General features: G+C 27.3%; 2 protein-coding genes across 2 annotated transcripts in view; both read left to right on the top strand.

The window, feature by feature from the left end:
- The window catches only part of LOC113554472 (inositol-trisphosphate 3-kinase A-like), a 221596-nt gene that overhangs the window by 161821 nt on the left and 37708 nt on the right, over positions 1 to 22067 (top strand). The gene's annotated exons all lie outside the window — the stretch shown is intronic.
- LOC113554473 lies at positions 1318 to 18750 on the top strand. The gene is made up of 3 exons (XM_026958350.1): positions 1318 to 1625; positions 2836 to 3151; positions 18614 to 18750. Exons 1-3 carry the CDS (start codon positions 1615 to 1617, stop codon positions 18698 to 18700), a joined length of 414 nt encoding a protein of 137 aa, XP_026814151.1. The 5' UTR covers positions 1318 to 1614; the 3' UTR covers positions 18701 to 18750.

Genomic DNA, 22067 nt, shown 5'->3' with positions numbered 1-22067 from the left:
CGGAAAAATCGTGAGCGCAATCGCGATTAGTATATGACAGCTTCTAACGACGACGACGACGACTATTATAATATGATATATATTGTGTCAATCTATTACCGATCCGGATAACTAGCTGTTGTACACCTCGACACTTTTTTCCTATACATTATATATTATTTACTTATGACGTTATAATTATCGTTGACACGCGTTGTACGGCGGCCAAAATATCTTGGTTAAGAAGAAGCCACACCCACGTATTGTCTCTGTCTTATAACCGTATAATATGACAAACTTTACTTTTACAACAATCTATTTTACTCTGTTATTTTTAAAATTAGAGGAAATGATTTATTATAAACTTTAAAGGTAAGATCGGATGCTTTTATTGATATATTTACTATGAAGTGAGTTATAGGCATTTTAAACAGTATTTTTTATACATTTTAAAATTATTATAACTTATTTTATACTTAAAATATCAATAAAAGCCTCGAAGAAAATCATACTTTTAAATTAGCCATGCGTGAAACCATAAAAAACGGTTTTCGATAAAACTTGTGTAACATTTTATTAAAATATGTATTATACGAGATTAATGATAAAGTGCAAATATCGGATATTCTCAAATATATTTGAAAAAAATGTTTAGTATGTATACAGTAATCATCTATTATATGCGTATTATAGTATCATATGATATAATATATAGGAAAGTGATTTCTACCCCTTTTTTATGACGTGTAATAATAAAATATTTTTAAATATAACTAATTCACAAAAAAGAAAAAATGTACTAACGTAACATTTTAAATACTTCTTAAGTATCTTTATTTAAACTTAAACAGGTACTGACTAATCCTCTTATGCATGTTGTTTTTATTTTATGTACTTATATTTACTGTTTTGATTTCAATTACATTTAAGAAATATAATATATACATAAATGGATATTATGTACACAAGTCATAAAATACAATCTATATCTATATAAAATAATACGAATGTGCTAGGAGCTTTATTTCCATTTATACATCATAAATGTACCGCTATGATACATTTATTGCAAAAAATCAGTATAAGTTAATTGTTTCAAATCGTATACCTAAAAAAGAAGAATACTCCTAAGCACTAATGTATATAATATTATTAGGTATACATTTATATATATCTATATGTAGTTTAATGTTTTATCTTATATTTTATTTTAATAATAAAAAATTGATGAATTTTTAAACTGGGGATTTTTTTCCGCAATTCGAATATTGTTATTTTAGTATTATTTATAATTTCATAATATATTACGAATGTGGGGCACGTGGAATTATTGTTATGATAGCCGTCACACGATTTTATAGTATACGATATACATACACATTTTTTACCAAATATATTATAATGAATAAATCGTCCAAAAAGAGTAAATCATGTTGCGTATTCTGGTAAACCGATTGTACAAATAGTTGTTCAAGTGCACACGTATACGGAACCGCCTATGAATAAGTGTGCGGTGATTTTTTACATATCATTGCACGCTGCAGTTTATATTTCACCCCGTACCGGTCGATACCCTAATCATAAATCGCTGCTTACATCTCGACAGACGGATATGTTTGATTGTGATCTACTTCAATGAGCATAAAGTAACATACTATATTATAATATAATATAAATAGCTTATGAGGTTATAATTCAAAATTTCCATTTTCTTATTTTATTACAACCTTTTAAATAATATTTTAATGATTTCTGTGTTTATTGTTTATAAATATATTTTATTAATTTATAATTAATTAAATAATACAGTTTATTTACAAAATTAATATATAAATTAAGTACTGGCAATAATTGAGATTAAGTTTAGAAAGACTATTTAAGATTATAAATTAAGTTAAGCCAATGAAATATATTTATATAAATGTACTTAAAATATATTTCAAACTTTTTATAATATTTACCAATAAATAAATTAAGGCAATACTATTAAAATTAAAATTAAATATTTTAGTTAGATACATTTCAGAATTTGTTCAACAATTTAATGTATTTACAAATTTCTACTTATTAATAATCACACAGATCGATTGCGACATTCGTAGATTCTATATAAACAAAAATATGTATTGTACAACGTGTTTTAATAAATAAGTAAATTGTTTCATATTTTTCGTACACTGTGTAATATAACTAAAATATATTATTCATAACGATCACAGACACACACACATATCGAACGCATCTAATCCTGTTAAGCATTTGCTGGATTATATCGTATAAAATACAATTCTAAGGTAAATCGGTGCAAGGTTCAGGTGGCGCGCGCTTTCGAAACACAATCCCGTCAGCTGACGGGGTAGATGATGACAACGAAAAAAGAGTAAAGTGCTGATATTGGCGTGCTCAAATTAATTTTTGGCTGTTACACAGACACAGTAAAATATGTTAAATATTAGTATACACCAATAAAAAAAAAAAATAATATTGAAAACATGAATTTTATTTCAACAATAAATTATACCTAAAGTTTTGTTTCTGTGTCTATAATAAATAAATTGACAAAACAAATCCCTCGTAGGGGGGATATTATAACCTTACCTTCCATGAGCATTCTTCTGCATTAATTTACAACAATAATATGTTGACATAATTTGAAATGTGCACTCTAATGTACGATCAATCGTCGCGAGACCTGTTCGGTACGTTTCTTCGTCGGCGATCTCAATTATTGTTTGGCAATCAGGATTTCCAGCGAGACTTGCGCAGATTTTTTTTTACAATTCAGCTGTGTTTTGAAAGCTGCGCGTAGCCTCTTCCCGTCACCCAGGTACTATATGAAGTACAGCGAGGGTATAGTTATGTTTGGCATAGGGGTCCCAGGCCAGCCAAAGGTCGGAGCAATCGGATGAGACGGGCATCGAGTCCGGCTTCCGGATCCGCTACTGCGGCGGCGGCACTGATGTTGCAAACTACTACTACCTCCACGACCACTATGATCACTTACAGCACCGTTGGTACGGCTGGCTCGACATCAGCGGCGCCCGGATACGAACAGTACCAGAAGTCTTTATTGGAGGTGCCGTGGCCACACGCCGAGTACGGAGAGGCGTCCAGCGATGACTTGAGCTCCGAGTGGGACTCGGACGTTCCCGAACCACCTCCCAACTCAAAGGTTAATAATAACACCATACTTATACTTACGATTTATTATATGTTTATAATATGTGTGTGTGTGTTATGACTAAAGTAAAACATAATTATTTCGAGGAACTGAAACTAAACATACAATTTCCAAAAAAAATTATAAACCTATATTAGTTTTAAGTACTACATTTTAAATCGAGTTATTTGTCAAACCAATCTGATTAGGCCGTTATTTTATACATGGGAAACGATAAAAAACCATTATTGCACATTTCGATGTATTTGAAGGTAGGTAATTATTTACTATTGAAGAATACTCAGTTTTTGAAAATATGTTTTTATGTAATTTTAAATCGTTATAAATCAATTATTAAAAATATTTATTTATTATTTTTTTACGTCATTGAATAACAACACATTTTTAATTTCATATTTCGAACTTAAATATTATTCGATGCATTTAATTTTCAATATATAAGTCAAATTTCGGACGAGTATTTATAATAAATTATATTAATGTATAGGTAACTCATAAAATATTCTTCTAAAACTATACATATTTATATAAATATCAATAAGTTATCAGTTTATTACTTGTCACAGTTTGATGATTTATATATAAACCACATTAACGAACTACGATAAACATATATTATTAAATGAGCATTTTTTTGAAATATACTATAATAGTTCTATCGTTACGATATATATTTTTTTTTACTTATATCTTACTTTATTTTTACTTATATAAATTTCTAACACTCGCTGCGTGTTCACACCTGTTGCGCAGGTGTATGGAACTCGTAAAGTTGTATTTGACGGTCACCCTTGGTTTTTAACATGTCGGAATTCAGTAAAGTATTGACCAAACGTATGAATAATACATTTTTTTAAAACATTTTTATGATGAAACATTTTTGACATGTTTTTTTCATACTTGTATGTGTATATATTTTGTTTTCTTATACCTATTAAAACATTACATAGGTTCAACTTTCAATCTACACTTTAGCAAACTGGTTGGGAACCCGGACCCAGTATATAATACGAGAGTGTTAAACATTTTAACTAAATTAAACAGTAAAACAACTATTATTTTATTATGCGGGCGTTCTAAATGAAAATAAAAAAAATAATAAATATATTTTGATCGTCTTATAATATAATAGCATAATAATGTGTTCGTTATATTCTGATACATGACGCGTTAAAACAATGATATATCATGTATGTTATAGTCATTATTAAATTGACCGCACGGTGTCATTCTATAATATACTACATGAATAATGATGATTATATTATACAAATCGCTTCATTACAAACACGGCAGATTCCTCTAAACCTCTAAAGGTTTTCTATCGGAAATAACGAATCAATATTAATTTGTACTAGGTAAAGTTGTCATGTTCAGCGCAGTGTGTAGGACGTACGTTGTACATTACATACAATCATTATACCATAATATTATAATATATATACGTCATACGCAGCAAATTGTATTTCGGTTAGCTGTACGTCACAGCTCGTATCTATATAATATTTTAATAATAATGACAGCGTGCAGTAGGACTACATTATAAATTTGGCAGCTGATACATATAATATTATTTTAGAATATTACATTACTATAATCCCACAAAGATCTTATAAATTAAATAACTTTTGCTCTAATCAATATTTTTAAGTATAATTCATAGACACTTGCGCTAAATTTTTAGTTAACATTTTTTATTTTTTTTTATTATTTTTATTTTTAATACTGAAAATAAAAAAAAAATTGATAAAAAAATTTCCAAAATATTTAAAATTGCCAATATATTTAAAATTGCCAATTTGTGAATCTATTTAAAAAAAAATGTAGATGATAAAAATATTTATTTAAGTGGAGTTGCTAATTTTTTACATTTTTTTTAAATATCAATATTCTCGTTCAGTAAATTACGGTCTAGTTTATGTAAAACAATAAAAAAATAGTTAGATTTTAACATGCACCTATTTAAACATTTTTACATAAAATGTTTTAAAAAAAAATTATATTTCTTGAAATTATTATGTTTCTAACATGAACTAGATCGTAATTTACCTAACGAGAATATTAATATTTAAAAAAATTGTAAAAAGTCAACCACTTGACTTAAATAAATGTTTTTACCATCTAATTTTTTTTTTAAATCAGATTTACAAATTGGCTATTTTGAATATTTTGGACATTTTTTTAATCAATTTTTAAGTTTTTTATTTTTGGTATTAAAAAATAAAAAAATGTATACTAAAAATGTAATGCAAGTGTCTATGAATTATATTTAAAAGAAATTTTATAAAAATATTGATTAGAACAAAAGTGATTTCATTATTTCATTTGACAGATCTTCGGGGGGACACTCTGTATATTATGTGAAAGTATAGCATATATAATAAATTATTATTATATATTATTATGAATAATATAAAATATGTTTATGTTTTACTAGTTGGTATGTGGTAGAAGATTTTTAATTTAACTACATTTATAACCAAAATAATTTTAAATTGACATTTTTCTATGCCTATATATATATATAATAACGAATATAGCTCGAAAAGACATAAAAGATTTTGAATATGTTATCATATAATAAAAATGATAATATAAACAGTTAATGAATATCTTAAGTTACTTTTATTTTTTGTTTAAATATAACAAAATATTAAAAATTATTTTACGGTTACATATCCAATGTCTTAAAAATTAGAACTTTAAAGGCTCATCAAAAATAAATTTGGCTTTCTGGAAGAAATTTTTTTAATTAAGTTAAAATTTAGGTATTAAATTTTCAAATTTTAGGTATAAAAAAAAGCAATTTATGAATTTCTAACTACAAAATAGTTATTAAATTTTTGAGGTTTTGACAACATTCTTACATTAAATGCTTATACACTAGTATTGTAACTATGGATTTTTTCGATATTTTTTGAAAAGTAAACAACTTATAAAGAACTTTGCATTACATTTTTAAAAATATCAATCAAGCGAATAATTTTATATCAATCTCAAGAAAAAAAAAACCTAAATTGAGAAGTTGATATATTTTGAAATTTTATTATAAATATAAATTTATAATCTAAACATTTGGTGAAAATTTAAGTATATCCACATACTTCTTTTCGAGTTTCACAAATAAAAAAAAAAAAAACAAAATTGGATTTGTGTAAAAATTCCAGGTTTTCCTTTTTTTTTATTTTTTTTTATTTTTTTTAAATTTAATTTGCAGTTATAAAAAAAGAACTAGACATTTTTACGTTTGACCTTACAAAGTACCTACTTGATTCAATTTTTTGCCAGGAATTATCCACATCTTTGAAAATCAAAACTTTTTTAATGTGGTGATGACAGAAATAAAATATCACACATAATTATAAAATCAATACATTTTTGCTTTAGTTTTATTCTAAATCATACCGATACCAACTTGTCTTTGAACTGAGAATACTAAAACCGTTGAGCTATATTTTATGCATGTTTATTTTTTCCCGTGCAAGTTAGGTTATACAGCTAATTGTATAATATTATTTTAGATTTATACCACGTTTGATAAATTAACGGATTATTAGTCGCAATGAATAGACATTTTTTCCTAACTGTATTAGTTTTTTATTAGTATGACAATTTTTTTCACATAATATAACATTTTATACATCGATTATGGTCATGTCTTAGAAGTTTTGATTTCGGGTCTTGACAATAAAAAACATGTTCAGTGGTTTCAGAAACTTTAATAATTATCTTACTAACCATGATAATATTATTTTTTCGTAAGGAATACTTGACACATCCATACATAGAAAAAAAATGACTATTGTGTTTAAAGAGAAAATAGAAACCACTAGTCAGCCAGCCTCAATTTTTTGGCTATTTTTAAGGTTATTCAAATGATTTTTTTATACGTACAATGTTTATTATATAATATATACGATTAATTAAAATCGACGAACGTCACTCAGTTAAACGATTTTATAATTTGAGTAATAATTATGTTACAATATGTTTGTTTGTCGACGATTTAAAAATAATCAATTTGCGTTTAATTATAATATAAATTATTATACAGGACGATTCACTAATTCGCCGAGCATACTCACTCCCGTTTTTTCTTAAATAATAAAGTTATTCAAATTCTGATTTTTTGAATTTTTCACTTTAACTATTTAAAAAGCATATTTTAAAATATTTAGTTTTTTTTTCATTTAATTATTATTTTGTGAAATTCGCTTATTTTTTTTCAACCAAGACATACTATTTTTAATGATAATTTTCAAGCAGATGACTTGTTTTGAAAATATTGATGTAAACAAATCGAAATTCAAACTAGTAGTTTATGAATTATTTTACTTTATATACTAAGGTTAATATATTCAAGTCCTATGATAATAGGGCTAGAAGATGCGAGGGCTATAATATGATCAAAAAATGTTAGTAATTTATATCAATGTGCGTGAACCGTTTGTTAGATTTTAATTTAGATATAAATAACCATTTTCAAAAAAAATATCTACCTAATAATTTATTGTAAAAAAAGTTTGTTCTAATTCGAAATAAAAGAAGTTTATCTCTACAGGATTACAGATTTAAGATGCGACACTGACTACCCTGCATGGGTATATAGTCATTCAATTATGCTTCGTCAATAGGTTACTTATTTTGACTAACTTTTGATTAAAATCGTTTAAATATTAAATAAAGTATTCAGTGAAAGTCGTATTATAAATAAAACTAATTTGTGTAGTATTAGTTATAGATAAAATCGAATTAATTTATAAATTTAAAGTAAACCCTTTATTTTAATATTTAATTGTACCTACATATTTATTATACCATACTACATTATGATAAACAAGCATGCACATAATTCGAAGTCAGCATTTTCCACTGTCTTTAAATAGTATAAACAACTAAATAATTTAAAATATATATATATATAAGTTCTTAATACTTGAAAATTGTATTAATCAGAACTTGAATAAATGCATTATAAAAAGAAGAATCAGGAGTGAGCATGCTTGGTGGAACCACCCTGTTTATAGCAAATATTGGTAATTTACGTAAAATCTAATGAAGGAGTGTGTGCACTGTAATAATAAAATTAATAATAGGTTGTTGCTCAAAAATTATTATTAGCTGATAATACCTAGGTATGTCAATAATAATGATGTCGCGTGAGTAGGCAAAATTATTAATATAATTTTAGACGTATGACGTCGTGTAGACACACCACAGGTAAAACATAAGTGTAGCGAACGGATTTTCACGTTTAAACGATACACGTCTATTAGATCTCTTCATTTGTGGTTTATGTAATGTGGTACACCAACAATATAATGCGCTTCCCGCCGAGATATGTATAAAACGCGGTGAAACGGGTATATATTATATTTTTGACTAGCGGTTGGTGTATTGTCTTTGGTGTGGCCATAGGGAAACGGTCACGCAAACAAAAACAAAAACAAAATAAAGTAAATAAGGAGCGGTGTCGTCGTAGAGTATATTATACATTAGCTGCAGCATGTAGGTCTGTGTGCGATGGCGCGACACAGCGCCCTGAGGAATAGCCGCTCCTCTATAATATGCATGTATATATACATAATAATAATATACATTGTCGCGTTGTGCTATATTATAAAGACACAATGCTTTAGGTATAATAACGATATTCTTTATAGAATAATGCGCACTTAGCCGGTGCAACCGATTTATATTTTCCAGGCTACGTAAGTATACAATATAATATAGTGTTCTGGCGCCGCGGCAGAGAAAAAAATGTCTATAAAATGCATACGTGCACACACCTATATTATATATTATATTATATGTATTATATTATAGTATTATTATATATGATACACGTGCGCATTTCAAAAGCATCGACGTCCATTATTATTATAACGCACAGCCTGTGTATTAGTTATTATCAGCAATAGCACACACAATATATACATACACATATATATATATATGTGTGTGTACAATGTGCATGTAATATAAAATATAATTAAAATTCATTATTTTTTTTTATTATAATATACGCTGTGCGCATACATGCGTATAGTATTATATTATAGGTACTATCCGCACTGCGTAATTGACTGGATGTATGCAATTTTTTTCTTAAAATGTTTTAAGCGTTTAAAATATAGGTACTGTATATCATATGTATATTATACGCGTTACACGATTGAACGGCGTACATAGTATAATGTATTATATTAATATTTTGTATTATATTATATGCAAATTAAATTATAAAATCACCGCGCCCCGGACTAATTGGATTTAAAACGAGAGCTTTTTAAATAACGTCACTAAATCGTCCCCGCTAGAGATTGCTGTGCAGCAGCACTTAATGTTAATGTACAGTGAAATTTCATATTACCTATATATTATATACCCGTATAATGCTCTATGTGTATGTAATATTTTTATAGTGACTATAACAATTTGCTGTAGTTCTATAACCACGTCGTGTGGGTTGTTGTTTTATAATATCATCATAGTATATCCGCGTATGTATGAGAAGTGGTCACTAAAAAGTAGCTCACGGACAAACATTATCTGACTCATATAGATAGGAAGTTTATTTTTTTTTATACAATGAATTTAACAGGGTTTTATAAATTTCTATTTTATTTTTGTATTTGGCTTTTTATTAGTCCCGAAAACATCCTGAATTTCTAAAGTGACGGAGTATCAAGAATATCTGACAATTTTGCATCTAAATTATGTTTAAATGTATCGATTATTTACCTTAGGAAACATTTTGAAGAAACCACACATGCAAATTGCACCAATACCGTCACATCAAATGATACTAACTACAATTATTATTAACTGATCGTACTGATGAAACAAATTCGTTTAATATACACAATTAAATAACATATAATATTTGTTTCAATAATAATCACTTTCCTCAAACATTTTGATAACATGTCTGCATACATTTACATGATATAAAAAACTAAAATCATCAAATAATACACAAATGTGTGGCAAAAAAAAAAACTATAACTTTCTGGGTCCCGGGGATACCAACAGTTAGAGCTAATAAACAAAATTCTTATATACCCATAGACAATCCACTCCTGACTGTACCTTTATGTACACACTACCTTAAAATCGTTAAGATAATGTAATAAAAATAATCCGGTTGAAACTAGTATACTATATAATCTCTTAAACTCTTATACCTAGGTGATTATCGATTCTGAGAGTATTCTAATTGTTACCACTTCTCGTCTTTGATTTTAGTATTACATTGTATATATTTTTAATTTTATACTTAATATACTTGCATATCAAACATGTGGAGAACAACAAAAAATAAAATAAACTATTAAAAGTCGTTTCCCCTATCCTTTAATGAATAATGATATATGTCCATTGGTAGTATATAAATGATAATATAAACATAATATATTTTAATAATGCGATAATAATGCCGTATTATAGTTTAATCAACCCGTATGACGTCAATGCTCGTTCCAGAGAAACTATAATATTATTATTTTCGTTGTTTTTGTTCCCAGTTCGTAATAAGTCACTACGGGATTATTCGACAAAAACGCTACGATTTTTTCATTTTAGAAAGAAAAACGAAATAAGGCTATGTGGCCTTTACCCTGAGGAAATTCATCTATCCTGGTAAACTATAGTATAGAAGAAATAACAAAAAGCTGGTCAGTAGTTCATAGAAATTAAGTACTAATTGTTTTTTTTCAAAAAAAATTTAAAATTACAATTTTGGTGAGAGCGATTAACGTATACGTTATATTATTTTGTCGAACTTCATAATTTATTATCAAAAGTATATGCACATTAACGTATTGCATATCATTTCTGCAGTATTCCGGTATTTATTCTCGTCTGGCTGTTCCTGATTTCCGCTTCCTTTATATGTACCGAAAAAAACATTACCTCCCTGTTAAGTGAAAATCATACCAACATGTCTAAATTCTGTTTTATTAACGCATAATATTATATACAAAAATGTACGTTCAGAAGAATCAATTTTATGTTATTAATTCAAATGTCTCAAATATTAGGGTAAATTCAACTATTATTAAATTTAATGGTATAATAATGTACTTACCTTTGATTTTAATAATATAGTTCAATTTACAATAATATTATGGCTACTTGACAACACAAAATTTAAAATTTAAATTACTGAATGCAATTTGATTCTACGATGTCCATTTCTAAGACTAAGAAAATACGTTGGTATGATGACCTCTATCACTCGAAGTGAATGTATACGATTTCTGTTTGATCGATTTTTGTCAAATTCGTCTAGCATTTCTCTCATCTTACATCACTCTCCCGAAGAGAGAATTTTTTTTCTATAAATGTATAATAATAACACTGATTCGTAAAATATAATAATAATATTTTCAAGTGGTCTTGTGATATGTACGCATAAGTAAAATTACGTTTTATGTATACAAAGTTGTCGGTATTTTCCCAATAATTACTCATTTTAATTAATATATTGATTTGACAACGAAAAAAATTAATTGTGGTTGCATACTTGTAATGCACTGTCAAGTACAAGCGGGCGTGAAACGTTTGTAATGAAGATGTTACTGGCGTGCAGACGTACATTACATAGATGGTGGGTAGACCAGTTTTTTCTTCTAATCTCGTTCATGTTCGACCGCGACGAGAGGTCATCAGGAATAATAATAATACCACGTGTTTACAATTATTTATCGTTTGTTTGTTTTTTGCGTTTGGTTTTCTGTATGCAAAACGTAGAGAACGCGCACATTTGTCTGAGCTGATTATAGACTTATTGTGCATGTATATAAATGTATTTACTAGTTACAAATATCCACATAATATAATATAATAATATGTAATGTAGTCGTGTTTACAATATGAGGTATAAAGAAGCAAAACAATAAATCGTTGAGGTAGATTATTAGTATAATAAGCGTTATGATGTGTAAATCCACACGATGGTATATTATATAATATTTACGTTGTATAGAATTTTTCGTTGTAAGTTATAACGAGTTTCGTTATAAAGAGTTTTTACTGTACTTAAAAATTAAGTTCATACAGTACACAGTGTAGAAATTATAGAAAATATTTTATTCTGTAGTACCTGTTATTATACGAGGCATTTTGCAGATTTGTCGACAAATAGATCAAGATTTCGTTTTTTTTTTTAATTTCGGTGTACGACCTGTAAAATTTGTATGATAATAATATTACTTCTTTTTGGGTCATGGACGGATAAGCGATGTAAATTTAAAAAAAAAATTAAAGACCACACTATCATATATATTATACGCGCGCCCGGTAACCCCTCGAGCGGTTTTATTCACTGTAATATAGCAATTAATTAAGAACGACGACGGAGGAGTAGGTAAATATCGGGACCCAGGATCCAAAGTCGTTATAAAACTGTCAAATTCTCATGATTTTCCCCTCCCCTTTGCCATCACTAAGTGTTTGTAAGACCGACGTGATTGTTAATTATTAGCAACATCAGTTAATCGCGTCGAAAATTACACAATTAGAACGTATTTAAATCGCAGTGGATATTTTATTTTTTCTAATGGCCCCCGGTGAGCCATTCAGACTACATAAGAATAATATTATAATGGTATATATTATCGTTATTTGCTACAACACTGTGGTTTTAATTCCTTGACGCCTTTAGATAATTTTTTTCAAATTTCCTATCTCCTCCGTAGTATAACTAAGATAATTATTATTGTTTAGTTAACGTCTATCAATAGTTACAAAGCATATTGAAAATTCATATAACGTGTCACGTGTGTATATAAATTAAGTACAAATTACTAAAAAATAGAAAACCATTCTCGACACGATGACACAAACTAACTATTTAATTTAAATTAATATTTTTTTTGTGCATAAAATCAACTTATTTTCATTTAACCTTTGATTCATAAATTTGTTAGAAATATTACAATATTTATCTTATATGGTTTATGAAGAGATTATATTAGCCTTTAGATTAGACTAACTTATTTAACTTTTCGAGTTAAATTTATTTTTGTTAATTACTAATAAATTAATGTTATTAACGGATGTTATACCGAAACTTAACATATCCTTTATTTGTATTTGTTTGAAAAAAAAGTGTTTTTTTAGCTAATATAAAAAGCGTTCTGTTAGGGTACCTTATATATGTGTAGTAGTGCATACAATTGGTTAATAGCCGTGTTTTTTGCTTGCTTTTTATTTTTACAAGCTATTTTATTTTACATTCAAATATGATTGCTGATACAGCTCGTCAATCCTCAATATTAACGAAAGATAGAAAGCCTTATACATACACATGAAATCTAAATTACTTGAAAACTAATGAATATAACATACACCAAGCATATTATATTATTTGACATCATAAATATTATAAAATATAATATGATACAGATATACCATGATGTACACGTCTAAACCATAATTCGCTTTTATAATTTATTATTTTTAGGGAAGAGCGTATATATTATATATTTCAAACAATTTGTTGTCACCTTCCAGAAATCAATGTTAAATACTTAAATATCATTTCGTTTTTATTCTCGTTACATATGTAGCATCATAATATAATGTTACAGGTGTAAACGCTTCGTATATATGTGTAATACATTTTCCGAACTTCTAACGTAGGGTGCAGCGTAATGGACTCCCACATTTCTGAGGTGAATTAAAAAATAATAATACAAGATTTAGAAAAAAAAATTATTTTTAAAAACTATATTATACAAGATTTTTTTTAACTATTTCTTAAAAATTATTTTGTTAAAATGATTGTCTTAACAAGCGACGAACATATTATGGAGCCCTTCCCAAAACTTTTTCATCAATCTTGCCTGCAGAATATCGAGTGGATCCCCAGACATTTCTTGACGGATAGCCTCCTTTAGTTCTTCAATGATTCTAGGTCGCTCTTAAATTTTGTACCTAATTAAAATCGTTTTCCGATTAGGGTTTATTTTGTTTGAATTCAAACCGAACCGAGTGCGAAATGCTCTGTGTCGCAGCCATACATTCGGCGTTTTTAAAAATGCTTCGATAACGAAACCACGTTGTTCACCAAACTACAACATGGTGACGACCAAAAACCTTATTAATAACTTAATCTTTTAATATAAACCACTTTAATCTAATCAGTTTTATTACGCGCTAATGATTTTTTGATATATGGGAGTCCATTACGCCGCATTCAGTATATTATTATTGCTCTATAGTACAGTTTTTTAATTTGTTCTATGTATATAGGTATAAATATTATTTTTTTTTTTGTCATTTAATATTGATTTACAGAAGCTGAAGCTACGTGTTATAATGTATATAATATATATGTATAATATAGTATATATATATATATATATATGTATTATAATATATAGCCTGGCCGTATATATAATATATTTATGATTAAATTTGTTGTTGTTTTTGATTTTTCGTAAAAAAAAGTATATCAATCAATATATTTTATAACCAATACGATTAAGTATTTTACCATATTATAATATATTGTGATTAGTCGGATACAACATTCTAATTGAATTTCAGTACAATGGATATTATAATATCTCATATCATACATTATTATTGTAATAAATTACTATATACTACATAAAACCACGTTATGAACTTTTCTCTGAAACAAATTAATCGATTTTTTGATAAGCGCGCTTAACCCGATTATACCATTAATACATTTTTGAGATAATTTTATACTATTCTTATGAAAGTTTAAGTAATATTTTCACCAAGTGTACAAGGTAGTCTGTCGTGTTTTTCGGTATTAAGTGAGATTACATGATAAACCAATTTAATTGGATATTTTTATATAGTAATGTATGCATTAAACCACGAGTATAATATATTTTAATAAATTTAATGGATAATATTAAGAATTAGTTATTTTATGAAATAAATGTATTCTAAGTAACTGTAAAAAAAATACTATAAATTTATGTATAAAAAATTTCTGTATTTTACCTTATAAAATATAAGGGCAAAAATGCGTAATAATACTATTAGAAAATAAAATATATAGTATTATAACATGCAATTTATATATATATATATATATATAATATTATGTATAAATATAACAAAATAATAGAAGTAGCCCATTATTTTATTACGAATTAATAAAAGTTTTATTAATTTGGTATTAATAATTTTAATTGTACTAGTTTACTGTATTATTTAACCGATTTTCGTATACACCTAAAAAATTTGTATTTTGAGTTATGTAAGATAAGCCAATATTTGTATTTAATATTAATCAATATTTTGATTGTATTAAGTTTAAATAACTTTTCAAACGCATTTTACTCAATATTCATGTTATTGCAAATTGTGAACTCAATCTAGACAAACATTTTTAATACTAGGTTCTTTTATACCAATTATTAAATTCTTAAAGAAAACGTTAAAATAAAATGAATATATTATGTACGGGTTGGTTAGTTTTCAATTATTTATTCATCGATAGGTATACTAGACACGTATTGCGTTTTCCATTTTAATTTTTTAACGATAAAACCTCGTATTTGCACAGGTGCGGTGGAATTAAGTATACATTTTTCATCGATATACCGAATGTATTAATATAATTATTTATTCAAACAATTATTATTTTAACCCAGAAGTATTAACCTCTGATTGAATGGAGACGGTCAGTTATTATTATTATTATTATTATTATTATTATTATTATTATAATCAAATATAATCAACCTAAAAGTGTCATCAGATATTTGCACGAAGGCAAGAACTCTTATGTGTATAATATAAGAATATAATTTAATACGAAATAAATTTATATAATAATGAACATGCTTCATCGAAGTTTACTATATAAAACTGTTATTAACGTTTGAAAAGGTTTCATAACTTTGTCACTACAGCAATAATAATTAATAATATATGTTATGACTTATGCGAATCTATCAATCAGTATAATACGACAAAAATTATATTATTCTCTTTTAATATTAAAATATTTATTGTCAAATGTTTAATGTTTGGAGCAGACTAGCTATGGATGTTTTTGATTGAACAGATGAACAATTAATGTGGAAAAATAATTAATAAGAAATGACCTTTATAAACAACCGCGTGACTAGTATACAAACAATATTTTGACTTTCACCTTAGTTGTTTTGGGAAAAAAATATTCGTGTTTGTCGGTCGTCTTTCACCGGCGCCAAGTTAGAATAAAAATGATCGACGACGACAGTAGTGATGATGTATAATTTTATAATTTTTTTTTTTAACTAAAAACTGCGCGCATTGTCCCAAAATAATATTCAACTATTTTCTCCTATAGTCACGATCGTTTTTTCCGTTCTAAATGTTTTATTAATTATTAACTACAATGTTGCCACTATATCTAAAAGACAAATCACATTGTGGCTTGGTAATTTGACAAAAAACCTTTACTGCACACAGCTTCAATAAACATATTATATTCGTCACCTCATACAAATATACAAATACTATAATAGTATAATATGTTATAAACGCATCCTTAGCCCACTCTTACTATAACTAATATTCTTATAACGAATGCTGTTTCAACGTAGTCTTAAAGCAAATAACCAATTTTCTATAAAGAACCTTTTAATTGAATAATTATTTACTAAGATTTTTTTCCACGGAACACTTCAGTTTAGTGCAAAGAATTTTAACTCTTAAGAATTTAAAAATATGAAGTGTATAAATATTTTTAATATTCAAAAAATAAAACTTTAGATGAATTCATTATTAAAGAAGAAAATGGGAAACGTCTAACTTTATAGACTATAATATTATGACGATGATAATTTATTAGAGATATTATATCATAATAATATAATGGTGATGATAATGACGTGATAATAATAAAATAAGAACCGTCAGATGACGTTGACGATGGTGCGAGTCGCGTTTAATAGTTGTCACACGCGCGTTGTTGCACATCTTCTCCGCCACCGCCTTACTTGCAAGTCGTAATGACCTGTGTAAAAGCCGACCACATGTACACGTACATACTACACACATCGTAAGTACTTACATACGTAACGCAACGACGACAAATTATTATTATTATTATTATCATCATCATCAACATCATCGATTTTCTTGCCTCCTCCTATGCGTGCGAGTGCGTGAGTCACCGAGTTCGGACTTAGTCGGCGGTGATGTGATTGGCATCAGTTGTACAGGTCATTCACACCTGTTGCACAGAGAGCAGTTTTCTTGGCAAAGTCCGTCCGCGCGCGCGAGTTCGACCGAGCTGTGGACGGACCGGTTGCCTTATGGTGTACGCGTTCTCATCCCACTACAGTAATAATAATAATAATAACAACATTATGTGTTTGTATACTACAACTGCAATAATATTGTATGCCGTGTATATTCACGTGTAAATATGAATTAGAGAGAGGCATTCGCGTGACGTTCCATTCGTATCGATACGTTTTGTACAATAATATAATATATCAATATGTTTAATGGTATATCATCTTAATGATATGATTCAGTACCTTCCTTAATATTGTGTGATGATTCAAAATTCAAAAGATATCTGTATAAATATCCATTAACTTGGTGAGGGGACCTTAACCCATATTCGAGTGAAGGGGGTAGTTACTAGGCGATAGAGGCCATAATTTGAGCAAATTTGGGTTATGAATAATTAAGCTAAATATAAAATGTATATTTTAACCATGGTTAAGTGCACTTGTGGTCTTTGTAAATCAAAATTAAGCATAGCAAAATATTTACTTATAAAAATGTACGTTTTTTATTATGGCGCAGTTAAGTTACACCCAATGTTAATTTTTTTTTTGTAAAAAGTGGTATAATCCGAGTCTAGAGAAAACTATATACACCTATTTTACGTACCTATATCTATTTTTATATGGCCTATTTTATACCTCGTACACCCGAAAAGACGCCCCTGACTGTATATCCAATGATTTTATTGAATTTAATTTACGAGTTTGAATCATAATAATGACATTAATAAATTATTTTTAGTAGATGTCGATAGGGTATGGACATGTATAAGTGCAAATGTATGAAGTGCATGACCTTATGACGAATTCAATAGGAATTGTGTCTTATTAAATTTACAAAAAAATCCAATTTTTAGGATTTTTTCTTAAGAATTTATGAAAAAAAAAAAACCAAAAATCGTTGTTAAACACTCTAGTGTTAATCAAAAGTTAAATATGTTTCCTCCATCGACAAAAGTTGGTTGAAGATGTGTCTTACGGTAGAGAATTGTTATAAATATATATAAATATACACTGTATAAAAACTAGTTTCATTTTAAGCATTTAAGTCAACAACTTGAATGATATTAGTGAAACCTGTGTTTCAATGGTACATAATAATATTATAATGATATAATCCCACAGTATTTTGTGTGCATTATATATTAACGTTCGTTTATTTTTGTTTTCGCAGTTTCATGACCGAATCTTGTCGGTTTCTTTTCAAATCTGCTACCCGACGACGACTAGACAAAATTACATAGGTTATTGTATGCAGTAATAAACAATTATGTATTTGTGTTACTGAATTAAAGTGGCCTCTATAAATTATCTGTTTTTGTTGTTGTACATACTAACTGAAATTTTATACCTGTTAGTAACATAGTATCTTTTTCGATTATCAACATAGGTATAATAACATGTTTTCGGGCTCGATATAATGTTTTTGTTACAGTTCTTAGATTGCCTCAGCAACCGATGAATATTATAACCACGTTATTATAGCACAAAAAAATAGACCTTTAAAACCTTGATAAAAATTTTTTTCATAATCTAATTTTACGTAAGGTTCCACTTAACAATCAGTGCATATTATAATTACGTTACCATAACAACCATGTTCATAATTTTTTAATTTTAAATCATTATCTATGTTTTTTTTTTTTTTTGATTTCTGAATGTTGCGATAAAAATGTAAAGAAGCACGGTACATTTACTACCAATTTAATTTTTTTTATTTGCGATAACCACGTAATCTGTATGCTACGAGTTATTGGCCACTGATTTTTTAGTATTGCATTAATTAATAATCACTATATCCTATAGGTTACTTAATAAATTTTAAAACTTTTTATTTTCAATTACTGGTTTATGCTGGATACACTAGATACGTTCAACGATGATACGTGTCGTTGTTTTGTAGTATATGCGTCATATTATACGCAACATAACAATACCTATACCGAATGCCGAATGGTAACTTTTTACACAATGCTGCAAAACCTATATATATATATATACATATTATATACCACATGAAACGAAATCGATATTGATTTAAATTTCCATTTAAATATATACGCCATAATCGATTGCAAACACTTTAGGACAGTATATTATTATACACTACTTTCCATAACAATACGCGATATCTACCTGTTTAATATAATATATTTTGTTTTTTGTTTGGATAAGATATCTACCCAATTTATTCGTATAGGTACCTGACGTATAATGATAGTCTGCATATAATCGTTCTATGTGAATTATTATACCTTATATTCTATCTCGGGAAATACAATGTCCTCAGTCTCTTTTGACCGACTTTTTTAATACACAACGTTTTAGGTACCTATACTGAACGTAATACACGGTTTTGATCCATTGTCAATACATATATAATAAATCCAGCCGTTAAGCGCAATAACGTCTTGGAAATTTAATTGTATATAAATAACTGTAACACTATGATTATGCTAATCGAGATTAGCAATAAAAAAATATTATTAGATAGGTAGGTAAGCATTTAATGCAAATTGTATTGCAATTTATTTTTGGGCTTGGAGAAAATATCTTTATCAAAGAAATGTATAAAATAATAAAATAATATACTTAATAGAATAAAATATAAATTATGAATTGCATTAATTGAATTTATATTTTAATAAAAGTCCATATTTTTGCTACAAACTTATTTATAGGGTATTGGCTTAATTAATGTAATTTAAAATTTGCGAAACTTTTATTGATTCAATAATCAAACGAAATTTATCTACTCGCTTTGCTCGTGTGCATTATCTTTTACAAAACTTTTTGAGTAATCTAATACAATATTAAAAGACTTATTATAAAACTATATATAAAAAATAAGTTGATTTTTACCTTGGAGTTTAATAATAATTGAATTCACATACTTCAATATATCAATAAAAAAACACCAGTTCAAAAATCCAAACTTTATTTTTAATCATGGAAGCATCTTTCTCCTTTACTTCCAAAACATATTTATGTCTTGGCGTAACATAAGACCAAAAAGTAATAAATAAAATACAATTCAATATTAAATTATCATTTTTAGATATAAAATGTAAAGATTTAAAATAATGATTAAAAATATAAAATATTCAATTTCATTTTAATTTTCATTTTGAAGCAAGCCGAATGTAGCTCACGGTACTCTGATTGCCGATCACTGGTGTAAACTGATAATAATGCTTGGTACTTTATTATATCATGAAATATGTAAAGGAAAACATATTATTAATGTGTACCGAACAAAGATAATTTCCTGAACGATTATTCAATTTTTCCGACGGAAATATGACTAAAAAGTGAAAATGTATCTAAAATACAATAAAAAAACGTACATTCTCCAAACCGTGTAAACCGGCGTAGTACAGATTTTAGAATCAATTGTACAAATGCATGCAAACATCCTTAATAGAAAAATGTACATATTTGAAATGGACGGGTCTGAAGGACGTATACGTTATAACAAAACTATAAATTCACGCATGAGTCATTATTTCTTGCTAGATTCAATAAATCAAAAATTATTTTTATAAAAATAGTATAGGTTCCAATTGATTATATTTATATTCTTCAAATCAGAAAATCTATCGTTGGGTGCTTTAATTAATATTATTTTGAGTATTTAAAAAAATTTCTGAAAATACTAATTTATAGTCGTTTTTTTTCTTACAACACTCTCATTATTTTTTGTATACATAATTATAATCATTAAATAATAGTTATTTTTAATCGATTCAATTACTGGATTGTTTTATTTTTATTATGGACGAAAATATAATAGTATAATTTTCTTAAATAATTAACGTATAATAACCAGTTACCTATATAACAATATTAAATTTTCTATTACGTAAAAACATGCAACGTTAAAAAAAATATTTTTAAAGTTAAAATACTTAGATGTGCATCACGTAAACATGTATTACTGTTTATTATATTACAAGAATATAATCCATATATTATTATCGTAGATTGAATTGATTCGGACAATATGTAACTACAATATTCCGGATCGCAGCGATCGTTTGCGGATGCGCAGTCTATAGATAGATTACGATAATATGTACATAAGTAGTTAGATAGGTACTAGTTAGATATACAGAACATCAAAAAATACGAACATTATCCTGGTTAATCGATAACAATTTTTGAAATCGGCGTACTCGTCATCCGGAATACCTAAAGCTGTATTGTGGATCGCTTATATTACACGTACAATAAAGCTGGTATAAATCAACGTGTATACGTGTTATAGTACCTATAATATGATGTCTATAAATGCTTTGTTAGGTCGTATAAATAGAAGTATCAAAGTGTAATTATGTCGTAAAATTTAAACGCAAATGGATTTTACCATCAAATCAATTCGGATAAAGTCTCTTTCCTAGGCGTGGCCGGAATTATATGTATGTATAAAAACAGTTTTATAATCACCTTACGCTTCAAACAGAGGTTCTTCAAGGTGTATACTATAGGTATCTATGTTGTATACATAAACAATTTATTGTGCGCGGGATAATTTGTGAATCATATTATTCACGAGCTCACCCCTTTTTTCTTCAATAATATAGTTAATCAAAAATCTAACTTTTGTAATTTTCAAATTATTAGATATT

Source organism: Rhopalosiphum maidis, chromosome 2, assembly GCF_003676215.2.
Source record: "Rhopalosiphum maidis isolate BTI-1 chromosome 2, ASM367621v3, whole genome shotgun sequence".
In the NCBI taxonomy this organism is placed as follows: Eukaryota; Metazoa; Arthropoda; class Insecta; order Hemiptera; family Aphididae; genus Rhopalosiphum; species Rhopalosiphum maidis.
This window is presented reverse-complemented; position numbering and strand designations above follow the sequence as displayed.

Excerpts from the sequence above, each read along its gene's own strand:
- LOC113554473 (XM_026958350.1), top strand. Across the intron at positions 3,152-18,613 it reads AACCACCTCCCAACTCAAAG|TTTCATGACCGAATCTTGTC; the intron begins GTTAATAATAAC and ends TTGTTTTCGCAG.